The sequence below is a fragment of the Kogia breviceps genome, chromosome 3 (genome assembly GCF_026419965.1).
Source record: "Kogia breviceps isolate mKogBre1 chromosome 3, mKogBre1 haplotype 1, whole genome shotgun sequence".
Classification (NCBI taxonomy): Eukaryota; Metazoa; Chordata; class Mammalia; order Artiodactyla; family Physeteridae; genus Kogia; species Kogia breviceps.
This window is the reverse complement of record NC_081312.1, coordinates 84,950,337-84,966,580: the sequence shown is the minus strand read 5'-3', so window position 1 is coordinate 84,966,580 and position 16,244 is coordinate 84,950,337. Positions and strand designations below refer to the sequence as shown.

The 16,244-nt window shown below is 57.0% G+C and overlaps 1 protein-coding gene across 1 annotated transcript; it reads right to left on the bottom strand.

The window, feature by feature from the left end:
• Positions 1 to 6,282: 6,282 nt before the first annotated feature.
• DLL4 (delta like canonical Notch ligand 4) lies at positions 6,283 to 16,023 on the bottom strand. Its single transcript, XM_059058044.2, has 11 exons — positions 15,117 to 16,023; positions 14,736 to 15,005; positions 14,181 to 14,238; positions 13,138 to 13,401; positions 12,664 to 12,724; positions 12,447 to 12,577; positions 10,656 to 10,825; positions 10,253 to 10,472; positions 8,394 to 9,096; positions 7,774 to 7,882; positions 6,283 to 7,238 (listed from the first exon to the last, which is right to left on the bottom strand). The coding sequence occupies exons 1-11, from the start codon at positions 15,180 to 15,182 to the stop codon at positions 7,233 to 7,235; spliced, it is 2,058 nt and encodes a 685-aa protein (XP_058914027.1). The 5' UTR covers positions 15,183 to 16,023; the 3' UTR covers positions 6,283 to 7,232.
• Between the last annotated feature and the right edge of the window lie 221 nt (positions 16,024 to 16,244).

The window sequence follows — 16,244 nt, the reverse complement described above, 5'->3', positions numbered from 1 at the left end:
GCAGGCTCCAGAGCACATGGGCTCAGTAGTTGCGGCATGCGGACTCTCTAGTTGTGGTACATGGGCTCTAGAGCATGCAGGCTTAGTTGCTCCATGGCATGTGGGATCTAGTTCCCCAACCAGAGATTGAACCTGCATACCCTGCATTGGAGGGTGGATACTTAACCACTGGACCACCAGGGAAGTCCCTGATTTCATTGATTTATATGTAGTTGTCCAGCCTTCCCAACACCACTCACTGAAAGACTGTCTTTTCTCCAATGTATATTCTTGCCTCCTTTGTCATACATTAATTGACCGTAGGTGTGTGGGTTTATTTCTGGGCCCTCTTTTCTGTTCCACTGACCTACATGTCTGTTTTTGTGCCTATACCACGCCATTTTGATTACTGTAGCTTTGTAGTATTGTTTGAAGTCTGGGAGGGTTATGCCTTCAGCTTTTTTCTTTTTCCTCAGGATTGCTTTGGCAATTCTGGGTCTTTTGTGATTCCATATAAATTTTAGGATTATTTGTTCTAGTTCTGTGAAAAATGTTATTTTGATAGGGAGCGCATTAAATCTATAGATTGCTTTGGGTAGGATGGCCATTTTAACAATATTAATTCTTCCAATCCAAGAGCACAGAATATCTTTCCATTTCTTTGAATTATCTTCAGTTTCCTTTATCAATGTTTTATAGTTTTCAGCATATAGGTCTTTCACCTCCTTAGTTAAGTTTATTCCTAGGTATTTTTTTTAAGTACCTTATTTTTATTTATTTTTTTAAAATTTTTTGCTGTGTTGGGTCTTCATTGTTGTGCACAGGCTTTCTCTAGTTGCAGCGAGCAGGGGCTACTCTTCGTTGCAGTGCGTGGACTTCTCACTGCGATGGCTTCTCTTGTTGCAGAGCACGGGCTCTAGGTGTATGGGCTGCAGTAGTTGTGGCACACGGGCTATAGATCACAGGCTCAGTTAGTTGTGGCACACGGGCTTAGTTGTTCCGTGGCATGTGGGATCTTCCCAGACCAGGGCTCGAACCTGTATCCCCTGCGTTGGCAGGTGGATTCCTAAGCACTGCACCACCAGGGAAGTCCAATTCCTAGGTATTTTTTTAACACAATTTTAAAGAGGATTTTTTTTAACTTTCACTTTCTGATATTTCATTGTTAGTGTAAAGAAATCCAAGCATACTATTAATAGAATAGTTGCTTGAGCAAAGAGAGGGATTTTCTTTGTATGCTTGGGGGGTTGCTAAAATAAACAAACAAATAAATAAAACAATCCCCATCTATGAGGGGCTGTATCTCCTGCAAACCACTGAGAAATAAATGTATCCTCAGGTCCTTGGCCCATGTGCAAAAGGGACGTAGGTCTCACCAATTCTCTGGCAAAAGTATGGGAAGGAGTAGCTGAATGCATTGATACAGTCCACCTCAGAAGAGGGAGAGAAGAGAAGACAGCTGCTCTGCTGTCCAGAGCCAAGTGGGGGAAGACTACTTGGTCCCCTGCCCACAAAAGCAGGGACTGTAAGGGTTCACTCACGTCCTAGCAGAGGGGTGCATGGGATAGTGGGAAAATATGGCTCCTTGCCCATTTCTAGTTGCCGAGGAGGGAGGAAGACACAGCTGATAGGGTGCCCTGACCTCAGGCCTGTTCCTGGAAGGCGAGGGGCCAGGGCTCCAACAGAGCATTGGGATGGTGGGGCCCCTCTCCCAATTCCAGGGAGAAAGAAAGGCATAGTCTGTGTGGGCAGGAAGTGGCTGTCTCAGGGCTGAGAACTGCAGAGGGGAACACTTCAGTGGAGTGACAGGGCTGCACAGAGGGGAGACCCATGGAGTCAAAGTCAAACATCAGACCCCACAGAAATGCTGGAGTGTACCTGGCTTTAGAAGAGAACCTAGAAAAACAGCCCAAGTGGAGAAGTATGACTGCACAAAATGGGCCTGACTGTGGAGGCAGACTCTGAGAGCCAAGGAGGTAAAGCCCCTTAAATGACAGCAGCTAGGATACCATCCCCAGGGGCCTACTGCAAATGGGCAGATCCCAGGACCTTTTGGATCTCTTTTATCAGAGAGTTAGAAGAGGACGCCCTGAGTGAAGGGAGTCACTGGTGGAGGTGAAACTGAACAGTCCAGGCATAGTAGGACGGCCCTGGCCCAGACATCTGCCCCTGTGGGAAAGGGAAAACAATCCTCCGACAGGTGCAGTGGCACGCACCTGTCTGCCTACCCCCAGGGCCTTCTTTGCCTCCAACCTGAGTCAGGAGGAGGGATCACTGGAGATAGACAGCTGGCCATGTCTGGCAGGGCTTTGGCTCTGCCCTGCAGGGGGTGCCATGACACAGGACAGCCTTGGGCCCAGAGCCGACCTGTTGCTAAATCCAGACTCCTGAGATGCTAGTTACCCAGTGTCTGACCATAGCCGCAGCTGGCTTTTTTTGGACCCTGCGTCATGGCCTGAGAGGGTCTTTGGGGATGAAGGGAACGTGCTGAGCCCACTAGGGCCAAAAGCCACTTGTAGCGGATCTCCAAGGGGACGGGAACTCTTGAGGACTTGGGGTCCTGTTGTCACTTCCCACAGCCTGGGTCTCCCTTCCACTACTACCCACATCAGAGGAGGTTGACCTAGACTAGTGGTGCTCCTTAAAGACAGGGACACAAAGAGAAGAAATGGTGGAGGCAAGCTGGCATCTCAGCTGCCTTCTTGGTCCTAGGGCTACTGCTGGGACTATCCATCCAGCCAGACTCCAAGCTCCTCTCTAGCCCACCCCCATCCTGTGAGCTGGATTGTGAAAGCTCCCGAAAGTGGTTTGCTGCCATAAATTTAAGGATTAAACAACCTGTGGGGGGGACTCGTTACTCACAAATAGTTTTTCATACACTAACTCACTTCAACCTCATAGTAATGTGCAAGAAGTATTATGATCCTCTGAGAGGTTAAAGATAATTAACTAGAAGGCCAGCTTCCTTGGGCAGAGACCATGTTACATCGCCAATGCCTGACATATAAAAGGTGCTCAATCAGTGTGGAAGGAATGAAGAAATGGATGGACTTGTCCCCGGTCACCTGGCAATGAGAGGTGGTGCTGGAAGGGAGCTTCAGCCTCCCAACTCAAACCCGGCTCTCTTCCATTCAAGGTGCGGGCTGGGATGGGAGGGCGCAGAGGACCGCGAGGTGGGGAAGGCTCTGGCTGCACCGACAGCTCAGAGTTTGGTAATGGGCCGCTTCTCTGGACACCCTCTAACATATTTAGGGGGAAGCATCGCTCTGAGCTTTCTCCAGTTTACTCCCTGTGCTTAGGGGCCCGGGGGCCGGAGAGAGCTCTGCGCGACAAAGACTATCACTGAACTCGCGTCCGGCTGCTCCCTCTCCGGATCGTCCCGGTGGCCCCCAGGGCCAAGAAGGGCTGACCCCGTGCCTTGCGGGGTGACTGCGGCCCTGGTCCTGGAGCCGCCCCGCGGCCGCGCAGCGCCCCCTGGTGCTGGGCAACGGGGCCCAGGCACTCCCGCCCGCTGGCCCGCCAGGGACGCCGGCTTCCCGTGGCAGCGGTCCGGGGCAGGTTCCCAGGCCGGGGGCGGGATTCGGGGCTGCAGGAGGCGGAGCCGAGCGGGCGCGGAGTCTCCGAGAAACTCGCGGCCTTCGGCGGCTTCCCGGCCCGGGAAGTGAGCCGGGGTCGGGAGGCCGCAAACAGGAAGTCGGGCTGTAACAAAGAGCTCGGCGGGGGCGGGGAGCCGCGGGACCTCCGGGGCGCCCGGGGCGACGGCAGGTGGAGGGCTGACCCGGACCAGCGCGTCGCACTTGCCTCTTCCGCCGCCGCTGGGGGTTCCAGGCCCGCCGGGATCCGGCCGTGCCGTGCGCCCTGGGCGCGAGGGAGGGCGCGGCCGCCTGAAGGAGGCCGCTGGGACCTCCCAGGCGCATCCTCTCCCCGGGAAGGGACACTCACAGTTCCCTGAGTGAATCACTTCCATCCCTTCCCGGAATGCGGCGGGCCACGTGGGGTGGAGGGCTGGGTCGCCATCCTGTGGACTCGCGGGGAGAGGCGGGGAAAGCAGCAGGGAGGGGAGAGCCCTGTGGGTCCCCGTGAGAGGTGGAGAGTCCGCGCGACCTGAGTTTAGTGACCTAGTGGCCTTATCTAGCCCGGGATGGGAGGAGGTAGGAACCACTGTCTTTTTTTTTCTATCCCCTGACCAGTCTGGCCCTGAGGCAGGAGAGGGATCCCTAGCTGAGCCAGCAGCATAAAGGCATTCTTCACAACCTGTCCCTGCCTCACGCCCCACAGTGATATCCAGGTGGTTACCAGCCAGTGGGCTCTGGAAAAGCAGCTGTCCTCAGAGTTGGCGGTCACCGTGGGGTCAGACTTGTCCTTTAGACAGGGCACTGCTTCCAGGCTAAGAAACTGCTATGCTCTGAATTCTTTTATGAAATACCAGTGCAGATTAAATGTGGGTATTTGCTAAGCCAGGGAGAGCACTTCACAGTGAGTCTAGAGCCTTCATCTGGCCTTGTTTCTGCCAAGCCTAGGACCTCTCCTGTACACCTGAACCCTCCATCAGGAAAGTCTTGGGTACCTTACCTGAGAAGGGGCTGGACCCTCAGGGAGTGACCTGGAAATCCTGGAGAGAGAAGGGCTTCCACTGTGGCCTGTTCACACCCCAAGTGCCTGGCCCAGTTTTTGCCATGTCACTAGAGGTGGAACCTGGCACAAGCTACAGGTTGGAGCTGCCCGGACCAAGTCCATGAAGGGATCCCCTCTTTTCCCAGAAAGCTGGCATGGTATCACAGCCGGTGAGTTGGTTTAGCCAGCCAGCTCCCCTTCAGGGCTCTCTTCTCTGAGGAGCTGGCAGCCCGTGCAGCCCAGCACAGCCTGGTGGTGTGGACGTGCAGGCCCGCGGGTGTCCTACCTGTCCCCCACATGGGAGCCTCGTCATCTCGCCTTCGTGTCCCAGCCCAGTTTCCCCCGCCCCCCAGGGCCCGGGAGCTGCTTTCCTGTTTCATTTTGGGCAGGAAGAGTGAGGTCGTGTTGTTCTTCCCCCTGCTGCCGGCTTAGGCTGTGGGAACGGTTCCCTGAATGCTTTCCTGTTTGATACCCTGTGTGTGCAGTGAGGGGAACAGAGAGCAATGGGTGAGGCATGGAACGTGTGCACTTGGGTGAGTGTGGATGAGCCTAGGTCTCTTGCTCCCTTGTCTCTGGCATAAGCACCCAGATTAGGGGCGGGCATGCTCTATGTGTCAGGGAGAAAGGAAGAGGGAGGCAAGTAGCGCTGCATATACTTGGACTCCACTGAGGGCATCTGCTGGGTCTCTTTTGCTTTACTGGATGGGCTGAGAGCTGGGAGCATCTGCTCAGCTTTTTGTCGATGGCTCATTGTTTCATCACTTGCTCTCCATGGGGTATTTTTGTGGCTGTAGAGAGAAGACTGTGTCACCCTAGGGACCATCTTACTCCTTAGAGGAAGCTAGCCATGAAGTACAGACTGGAAACTCTCTCAGTAGTGCCTCAACCAGAGAAACCGGGGCTCAGGGAAGCCTCCCTCTTCTTCCTCCTCCTCCCCTCTCTACAGTCTTCAATCAACTCTAGCAGCTCCGGGCAGACCAGGCGCCCAGAGCCAGCTCTCTTGCCCAGCTGCAAGGAGGACAGACCTGAGGCAGATCCCCCTGGCACAAAGACCAGTGCCCTGCCGGGGCTTAAAAATGAGCAGGGTGCCAGTCCATCTACAACCCTGCAATAGCAGGAGGAAGAGCCCACTCTCTGACAAGAGAATCCTTTTGAAAAGAGGAAAACAGGCAGGTTTGTCTCCTTCCCTCAAATTCCTGTATCCCCCAGGCTGACTAGGGTGTCCATAAGCTTTTTCAGACTTGAAGAGAGAAAAGGGGGATAGATTCAGGTCAGGGGGCATAACCCCCAAGGAATGGTGGGAGCATGAGGGGGAACGGGGGCTGCAGCCAACCTCAAGCCATAAGACAGAGGAGGCTGGCCCAGGCTGGGGACTAAATGGGTGAGGCTAGGTTCCCCAAGAACTAGAAGAGGACAAGGGCCTAGAGCACAGCAGGCCAAGTCCAAGTGCACCCAGGTGCCAGGGGTGCAGGGGGGGGCAGCCCGCAGCGATATGAGAAGGGGAGTCAGAGGATTCCCACTCTGCCATCACAAAGACAGGACCCAAGAAGTACTAAACTCCTGTACACATCTGTTCCATATTATAAATACACATTATATACAAAATAATGTTATAAAATGTAGAAAGGTCAGTGCTTCTGATTCTTAAATTATCGAAATACTAGACTCCAAAATAAACTACAAAAAAAACAAACAAAATAAAAACTCATATTATTGATTTCTGAAGATCGGCTTCAAGGGTAGTCTGGGGGCAGTAGTGGGTGTGGGCAGAGCCCAGGCTCGAGGCCTTAGGAATGGGCTTGAGGGAGGAAAGGTCCTAGGTGGCGACAGCACCCAATTTCTCCCTCACTGGAATTTCCATCATCACTGCCCTGAGCTCCCCAGTTAGGCCTGTTGCCTCTGGCTGGGAAGAGGGGCAGGCCCTCCACCTATCTGCTCACAGGAGCCCAAGGCACCCAGGGCCAGAGGCTGTGGAAGCCAGGTAAGGCTTACCAGTATCCTTCCCCAGAGAGCCTGGGCCAGGGAGAGGCAGGGATGGTGTTAGGAGCAAAGCCCACATGCAGCGGTTGGAGGCACGGGGCAGAAAATGCTCCTCCCGCTCCTCTCAGGGCGCTCACCTCACCTGCAGGGACACTCCTGCCAAGAGCTGCACCAGATGGTTTCCTGGCCCACAGACGGCCCTGCCCTTACTGGCCTCCTCTCTCCTCTCTGATTTGGACCCAGCTGTCGCCATGGAGCCTGGGCCAAGGCACTTTTGGAAACACAGATGCCAGTGGAGGCCACAGCAGCTCCGGGCCCCATGGGGCCACTGCCTCTCTCTCTGGAAAATAGGCCAGAGCCCCAAAGGAGCCCTCTGAAGGCCACTGCTGGCAGGGCAGGTCCAAGTGGCACCTCTCCTCTCCTCTGTTCCCCTGGCTGGCGTGGCTGCCAATCTGATGCCAGACAGACACCCAAAGATGTGGAAGGGTACTGCATCTCTTGGCAAGTTCACAGTCTGTCCAGTTCATGCCATTCCCTCTTCCTCCTGAGAGCAGCACGTTGCATATTAAAAATGTCCCATCCAGGATGCAATGTAAACAATGCAGAAGGAAGGTCCAGCTGCTGGGGCAAAGCTGGGATATCCTGGGGAGGCTCCTGCCTTATACCTAGGGAGCATGTGGAGAGCAGGAAAGTGGGTTACCCTGGGGTACAAGCACTCCCTCCATGGCTGCCCTGGGCCTCCCTGAGAGAAGCCAGTGAGGCAGGTGGGGTGAAGAGGAGGTGGGAAAGCTCTCCCAGTCTTCTGCCCCAACACATACACATGCCTGGAAGACTGTGCTCATGAGGTGGGCCAGTGAAGGAAGCCAGTGAGCAGGGGCAGGAGGGGCACAAGGCAACCACCCTCACCCACCAGCAGCTGGGAAGCAGCGCCTGGGAGCTGGCCGGGTGCCATGGCCGCCCAGCCCAGCACTAACACAGCAGGAAGAGACCAGGCTAGCTCACCACCACGGCTCCTGTTTCACACCCTCTGTGGCAACGAGGCCAGCAGGGATCCGAGAGCCACTGAACCCAGCCTGCCAAGGAGGGGTTCTGACCCACCCTTCAGGAGCGGCCACTAAGGTCAAGAGTAACCGGACCACTTTCTCATCCCCTAAAGGCAGGAGGGAACATGCTAGAAGGGAAGGAGAGCCTAGCACTCACCTCTGTGGCAATGACACATTCGTTCCTCTCTTCTGATATCAAACACACAGACTGGTACATGGAGTCCCTGGGGGAGCATATCGCTGATATCCGACACTCTGGCTTTTCACTGAGGGAACACAAGACAGGCCGGTGAGGGAGAGATGGAGAGAGGGCTGGAGGGAGGTGGGGCGCTAACCTGGACCCTGGAGAGCCAAAGGGAACTGGCAGAGGTGGCTCTGGGAGAAGACACGGGGACTGGGGATGCCCAGTGCTAGCCTGGTGGGCAGTTAGCTACAGGCCTTAAGAGAGCCACAGGACCCCAACCTTCCCAGAGGGTCTCAGGCCTGGAAAAGGCCAGTTTGCCACTGGAGGCAAGCCATGCCATGGGAAGATGGGGGTCACAAGTGACACAGTGTGGACACTTGACGTTTGTGAATGAATGAACGAGTGAATGGGAAGGAGGGACAAAGGGAGCCTGGCAGAAATCTTGTCGGAGGATCCTCCTGTCAGCAGCAAGAGCCCCTGTTTGCTTAAAAGCAGTCAAGGACCTGGTGCTAGCCTCCCACCTGTCCTGGGGGAGCCCAGGCAGTACCGTGAAGGGGTCACTGGTGAGCCCTGGGCGTCCGGATGCTGCTCACCTGTGTGTCCACAGTGGCGCCTTCTCCCCTAAGCTCTTGTCACTGTGGGGATACTTCCCGGGCAGGATCCCCCGCCCCAAGGGCCCTGGGGCCAGATTATAGTCCAATGTGTGGTTCTGTTGTTTGCCACAGTTGGACTTGTCCAGGCCACAGTCCACTTCCAGCTCCTTCTTCTGGTTTGTGTTCTTGAGTTGGGCGGCGGGGATCAGGTTGTCCTTCTGGAAGTCCGACAGGTTGTTCATGGCCTCCCTGCTGCCGTCGTCGGGCCGCCTGAGCCGCAGCTGCCGCACCGCCACTGCCACCATGCACAGTAGCACCAGCAGCACCACCAGTCCCACGCCCAGGGAGACGGCCACCCAGGGGAAGCTGGGGGGCATGCTCATGGGGAACTCGCAGCGGCTGCCCACAAAGCCGTAGGGGCAGTTGCAGACGAAGTTGTCCGGGGGGAGGCCAGCGTAGCAGGTGGCCCCGTTGAAGCAGGGTCCCGAGGCACAGGCGTCGGTGGGCATCCGCACCTCGCAGCGCCGGCCAGAGAAGCCAGCAGGGCAGGTGCACGCGAACCCGTTCTCCAGGTTGCGGCAAGTGCCGCCGTGGACACAAGGGCTGCGAGCACAGTCGCTGATGTGGATTTCACAGTGGGCGCCTGTGAATCCAGGACGGCAGCGGCACATGCGGTTTGGACCTCGGTTCAGGCACTGGCCCCCTGTGGGTACACATGGGCCACAAGTCAGCAACCTCCTTGGACCACCCCCCCGCCCGGGGGCAGAGGATGCCCCATCCCGGGAACCGAGGTCATCCAGGAACTCGGCCAGCGTTCACAGATCCCACTACAAAGAGCTCTGCACAAAGAGTCAGGAGACCTGCAGTTGAGGGTGAACCTGGTCCTCTACGCCGCAGTGGGCTCGTGTATAAGAACTACCAGCATCTTACAGAGCTTTACAGTTGAATCGAACAGGTATGCTTGGGTTTGAATCTCAGCTATCTCTCTCTAGCTGGGGATTTGGCACCTGTTGCTTTATTTTATTTCTAAGCCTCATTTCCTCATTTGTTAAATTGGAGTAGAATGCTGTCTCCTCTATAGGAGATCTCTGAAGGTCAGGTAAGGTGATACATGAAGGCAGGAGCACATGCCTGGTGTACAGTAAATGCTCAAATAGATCTATTATTGTTTCATTTAATCTTCACAACATGAAAGACAGAGGACGGGTTCTATATTTTCCCATTCAGTGATGAAGAAACTGGCTCCAGGGAGTTAACTAAGTGATTAGCCAGAGAGCAGGTTCCATCTTAGCCCTTCCAGTACCTCTCAAGCTCCTAAGGCTTCTCTCCTGCATGGTGCTGTCTGCCTGCCTCACAGAGGGTCACCAGAAGACCAAGGAGACAAAGATAACCAACATGCTTGGTGCCCCCCAAAATGCTGAACATTCCAGACGCCTTATGCTGTGCCAGGCTCACTGTAGCCATGGGGTGAGGTGAGGCCTCCAGGAGCAGGGCCCTCACGGTGCTAGCCTCTTTCAAGGAGGGACACGAGGCCTCCAAGGTCCCTCTCTCTAGCCCAGGACTTCCTGGGGAGGGTCAGAGGCCACCCCAGCCAGGTCAGGACATGGGAATAGGAATGGAAGCCAGGCAGGGTGCCCACTGTTCCATCTCCAAAGGCCTGCACCCACTGCTAACCTGCTCCTCTTCCAAAGCCACCCAGATGATCAAGCAAGCTCTTCACCATCCAGAACAGATGGGGATCCGTCTCAGCCCGCCCAGAGTGACAGACAAAGCCTCTCTCCTCTCTTGACCCTCCCTCACCAGAAAGTTCTCTCGGCCCCAGGGCCAGTCCACCAGGTTAGCAAGGCAACAGGACGCACCATTGGCACACGGATTGCTGGTACACCTGTCCACTTTTTTCTCGCAGTTGGAGCCAGTGAAGTTGGGGGGACATTCACAGGCATAGCTGGTCCCCTGGTTGCGCTCCCGACAGGAGCCCCCATTGAAGCAGGGAGAGTCGGCACAACTCAAGGTGCTGTGTTCGCAGTGCAGGCCATAGTAGCCCGGGGGACACAGGCAGTGGTAGCTGTCCTCCTGGTCCTGGAAAGAGAGCAGAAGGGGGCCAAAGTCAGACCCTTGCGGGCAGGGATCCCTGGCGGAGGGCTAGGCCCCACCTGCCCACAATGCCTGCCCACGGGTGCACATCCATGGGCCGCCTGGGGTGGGGATGCCTGGGCGCCGCCTGGCCAGAACTCTGCCTTCCTGCGTTGGCCTACGCCTCACCTTACAGCTGCCTCCATTGCGACAGGGGTTGCTGTCACACTCGCTGAGTTCCAGCTCACAGTCCACGCCAGTGTAGCCTGGGCGACAGGTGCAGGTATAGCTCCGCTGGCCACTGTTGGAGCACGTTGCCCCATTCTTGCACGGGGAATGATGGGTGCAGTAGTTGAGATCTGCGGAGACAGGAACCGGCCGGCTGAGCAGAGCCAAAGAGTGGTCCCAACCTCCAGGCTCCTTGGAGTGCAAGTTCACTGTCCACGTTTGGCCCAGAGGCTTCACCTCAAAGTCTTCCAGGCCCGAATACCCTTCCTCTTCCCCCAGTGAAATCGGATATATTGAAGCACCTAGAACCACATCTGAGGAGTGCAATCCATCAAAGTTGAAAAAACACAGTTAACTGCCCAAAGGTAAGCTCACAAGCACTGCAGCCAGGGGAGAATAAGGGTAAAGAAGAGGCACAGCAAGGCCACATGTTGAGGAGGAAGTCAGAAAAGGCTTCGTGGAGGAGGGGCAGCTGAGGTAAGCCTGGAAAGGGGCTACAATTTTAACAGGTGGAAAGAGTAGAGGGGAGGCGAGAGCCACGATAAGTGGTTGCCAGGCGTTTTTTAAAGCGAAATGTTTTACGAGGGTATTTTGAAATATAAGTATTTGTTGTCTTATTTGGGAAGGACAGGGAAGGAGAACCAGACAGAGCAAATACAGGGACTGTAAGGGCTCTGTTTGAATAAGATGAGTATATGACTGTGTCACCTGGGAGCAAATGTGGGCAGAGGAAAGAGAGAGGGCAGGAACCAGGTGTGTGTGTGTGTGTGTGTGTGTGTGTGTGTGTGTGTGTAAAGGAAAGAGAGAGGGCAGGAACCAGGTGTGTGTGTGTGTGTGTGTGTGTGTGTGTGTGTGTGTGTGTGTGTGTGTGGAGAGGAAAGAGAGAGGGCAGGAACCAGGTGTGTGTGTGTGTGTTGCAGTGGGGAGAAAGTGACACACACATACAAAGAATACAGGGGCTGAATTCCAAGCCCCTTGTTGCCAGCAAGTCAGGGCCCAGACAAGTCCTTTCTATCCTGGCAAGCGTCCTGCCCACCCTACCCAGGCCTGTGCTGGTGTCTCCATGGCAGCAGCCACCCCATTTGACCCTGAAAATGGGAGGCATGGGCGCTGCAGCTGGCTATGAGGATGAAGGAAAAAAGGCCCCCTCCCCCCATCATTGGGGCTGGCAGACCCCAGTACAGCCAGGAGTGTGACCAGCCCCCTGAACACCAGGAAGACAGTGTGGGCTTGGGCAGCTGCCTGGCAAGTGCTACTGGGGAAAACAAGGGAGGCTGTTTCTGCCCCACCGAGAAGGCGGTTAGATGTCACTCCGCCCAGAGGCCCAGCTCACCCACAGCCTCAGGGCAGCCAGTGGGCACACCCCACCAGACAGCTGTTTAGGGGAGAGCTGCTCAAACAGCCCTGGTAGGTAAGCAAACACTTAGGGGGTTAATAGGTAACTACAAGGTAGAAAGAGGAACTGAGCCTGGCATCCCTCTCTCCGGCCTTGCTGGAATTTATGAGTGCAACCTTCAGGCTGCCAACTTGTCACCCTCCTGGCTTCTCCAGCCACCCTTCCTCCCCAGCACCTAAGGAAGAAGGACCCACCATCTGGTTCTAAGCCAGTTGTTAAGATCCTTACAATCCCAAGCTCCTTGAAGGATAATGGGAAAGCCGACTCAGCAGTCATCGAGTAGGAGAGGTCCAGGTGACAACTCTGGTTCCCATGCCCTGCCCAGCTCTCCGTCCTCTTTCTTTGCCCTGACTCACCTTGGTCACAGAATAGGCCTCCCCACCCCTCATCACAAGTGCATTGCCAGGGGGTGCTGCAGGTGCCATGGCGACAGCCGTTGTGGGGGATGCATTCGTTGCACAGGCGGCCCTGCCAGCCTGGGCGGCAGCTGTAGAACAAAAGAGAAGCTGAGGGTGAGGTGAGGGCCTGGACAGGGGACGGCTCCCCCGTCACTGCTTCCTGTCCGCTACTCACATGCACTCTGCTGGCTTGCTGCAGTAGCCATTCTGTTCATGACAGCCCGCAAGACAGACAGCTGAGGAGAGAAAGCGGCACTGGGTGAGGGTGGGATGACAAAGACTCTGAAGTCCCACTCTCCCTCTCCTGGCCCTGGGGGTGCCCCCCAGCTCTCCTGGGCTCACTTCCCATTCCTGGCTTCCCAGAGGAGCCATGGATGTCTTAAAGAGAAATGATGGCACAGGGAAGGAGAATCCAGGCTGGATGGAATGCAATTATGGGGTCTTTGTGGGCTTTAGCACGATGGGGAGGAGCACTAAGAAGAGGGAGGGCAGAGTCCAAGCCCATCCTAAGCATCCCCAGCTGTTACTGAGGCCCAGTTTGTGGACAGCCCAGACCCGCTCTCCAAGGGAGGCAGGCTGCAGCCGAAAAGATGCCACTGTGTTTGTTCCGGGGACCCCCCTCCAGGCAGGTGGGAGCTTGGCTGCTTACGCTGTTCGCAGTACTCCCCAGTCCAGCCGGGCAGGCAGGACAGGCTGCCATCTGGCTGGCACACGTAGTGGCCGAAGTGGTCATTGCGCTTCTTGCATAGCCGTGAGCAGCTGTCCCCATAGTAGTTGTCACTGCAGATGACCCGGTAAGAGTAGCGCAGCCTTGTGAGAGGGCTGGTCTGCTCATCCGGTAACCAGTTCTGGCCCACAGCTAGGGAGCCCTGGATGGCGATCTTGCTGATGAGCGCGTCTGGTGGCAAGGCCTCTGAAGGGGCAGAGGGCCAGGTCAAGGAAGGGCAGCCAGTCCCCAAGAGTGCCAGCAACTGCTGGATCAAACCAGTTGTCCAGATGACCCCACCTGCCAGCAAACGCAGGCCAGAGGAACCCAAGTGTCCCACTGCTTAGCTGCTCTGTGTGTGCATGTGCAGAGGGCCTGATACCATTCAAAAAGGGGACAATAGAAGGATGTTAAGATATCCCAATGTTCTGGAGGCAGATAGGCAGGGGAAAGAGGAAAAGAGGTCAAAATGCGGGGGGTGGGGTGAGAAAAAAGAAAAGCTCTCCAGGCCTTCGAGGACCCTGGGAGCAAGGGGTCCTCTGCTGCCCATTCAGGGGTTCTGCCCTCAGAGATGGGTAATGCTTTTCTTTTTCCTTTGCAAAGTGAGAATTGTTGTGCTGCTGAAATATCCTTTTCCTCTGTGTCAGAACAACATCCCAAAGCCATTATTCCCTTTCCAAAGGAGCGGAATTCGAGAAAGGTGTAAAATACAGGAAGGGGCCCGTCAGCGGCGCTGGCAGCTTCGGCCTTTCTCACCGCCGTGCTCCCCGCGTTCCCACGCCAAAAATAACCCGCAGGAAACGCAATTGTGCTCAGAGTCCAGGCAGCGGGCGGAATCCGAGCGTCCAGCGCGGGGCGCAGCTCCCGGCCTAGCTAAGCGTCCTGCCCCCCACGCCCCCACCCCGCACTTCCCCCGCCTATTACAGATTAACTCTTTCGGCGCTGCGCCGTGTCGCCCCCCTGTGGCCGCGGAGCGAGCTACTCACCTGGCCGCAGGTCGTCTCCTGGCGCGTGCCAAGCTTCAATGATGAGTGAGAAGGTACCCTGGGAACGGAAAGGAGGAGGCGGGGAAAGACAGAGAGAGCGAGATGAACAGGGGATGGTGGGGGTGCCTTTCGGCAGCCGGTTTAATTAATCTAATTGCAGGATACAGTTACTGCGCCTGGCTCTATGTAACGGGTCTGCGCTCAGCGTTGCCCGCAAGCTAGGAAGGCGAGAGAACCCCCGGTAGGAGGAGGGTTGAGGGATGAGGGAATGTACGCGGGAGTCTTTCTGAGATGGAGCACGCGCCGGGGTTGTAGGTGATGAAAATCGTATCCCTAGCGCTGGGAGAAGATAGAGCGTAGAACTGGGAAGAGAGAGACTGGTGAGAGCCTACAGGAGGGTGAGGTCCCAGGAAAGAGTCGGAAAGAAGGATCAGAAGAGAGTGCCTCCCCTTTTTTTTGGAGGGGAGCGAGGCAATCTAGGGAGAAGGCTTTGGTCCCAGGGAAACCCCTTCTCTCGGCTTTCGTGACCTCCCGGGGCGCCCAGGCTGTGCTCACCGGCCAGGTGAAATTGAAGGGCAGTTGGAGAGGGTTGCGTCCCCCGCCGCTACTGTCGTCGCCGACGGCGAAGGAGTTGGTGCCCAGCACAGGTGTGGAGACGCTGCCGAAGGTGCAGGGCCCGGGCAAGACGACCGCCTGGAAGTGCTTAAGGCAGACGCGGAAGAAGGTCCGGCAGCCGGGTTCGCACGGCCGCCCGCTGGCGAGTACGCCGCGCTCGTTGGCAAACTCCTGCAGCTGCAGCTGGAAGACTCCCGATCCGGCCGCGCGCTATTGCACAGGGACCGAGGGAAGGAAGAAGGAGAGCGGTCAGCTCGGTGGACGCCAGGGGCTGAGGCCCAGGGCACGGTGGGAGGGGTCGGAGGGGGCGCGGGAAGTTACCTCCTGCCAAAGTGCCACCAGCAGCAGTAGCGCCCAGCCAGAGGCGCTACGGGTTGCGGCTGCCATTCCCTGGGGCGTCGATCTCTCCACCCGCCGGTTGTGAACCTTTCCCGCGCGTCCAGCCCCGGAGGGGTCCCTGAAAAGCCAGGCTCCGCTCGGGGTTTTACTCCCGCCTCTCCTTCTCGCTAGCTCCGCTCCAACTGCCGCGGTAGGTAATCCAGGTGAGGGCGGCTGGGTGGCGGCCGCGCTGAGGACGTGTCCTCGGGCTAATCCTGGGGCTGTAAGCAGGCTAGTGTCCGGGTACACTGCACTGAGGCGGCTTGAGCTGCAGCTCTTGGCCTCGCGTTCCCAGCCTGCGCTCAGCGCCGCTACTGAAACCTGCGCTCTCGGGAGCTTTCCTTATATATATTGGCTCCTCTCTTCACCCGCCTGTCACTCAGACTCGTGGTCACTCTCCCCTCCCCTCGGGCCTCTAGCTGCTACAGCCCCAGCGCCGCCCGGAGGGGGCCTCCGCCCCCGCCTTCCCCCCTCCCAGCCAGCCAGTCAGGCACAGGTCCCCGCCCCTCTGTGCCGCTCTCAGCCCCTGGGTCCCCCAGCTCAGCGCGTGCCGGGGTGACCGGTTCTCCGCAATCGTGTGGATACAGGCCGAGACCCCGGCTGTGGGAGGACAGGGGGAGGACCAGGGGGAATGGGGCGGGAGGTGAGCGAGTGGTTCCCGGATGGTCGTGGGGGCGGAGACACGGGGGAGTCCCCGTCGGCCGTGTGACCACAGCCGGCGTTAGTTACCTGCAGCCCTCGAGCAGGTAAAGAGAACTTAAGCTCAGAAAGCGAAACCAGTGCTAAAGGACTCCGGTCTCCTTCACCTTCCCGGAACTTCGGGAGCCCTAGCGTCGTCGGCCCCCAACCTGTGAGCGTCCACCCCCCCGCCCCCCCTCCCGCGCGCAGCAGGGAAGCCAGAGGACGCATTAACCTCTCTGTGGCCACTCCGTGCTAGGCGAGGGGCCAAGCATCTAAGACTCGGGGGCTCGGCCCCTCCACCAGGTGGGCATCTCCCTCCCCAGTTATGGGGGGCGTGTCCAGCGCGTGCCTCCTCCCTTCTGCCTCCCGCCTGGGCTCCGCGCGTGCCAG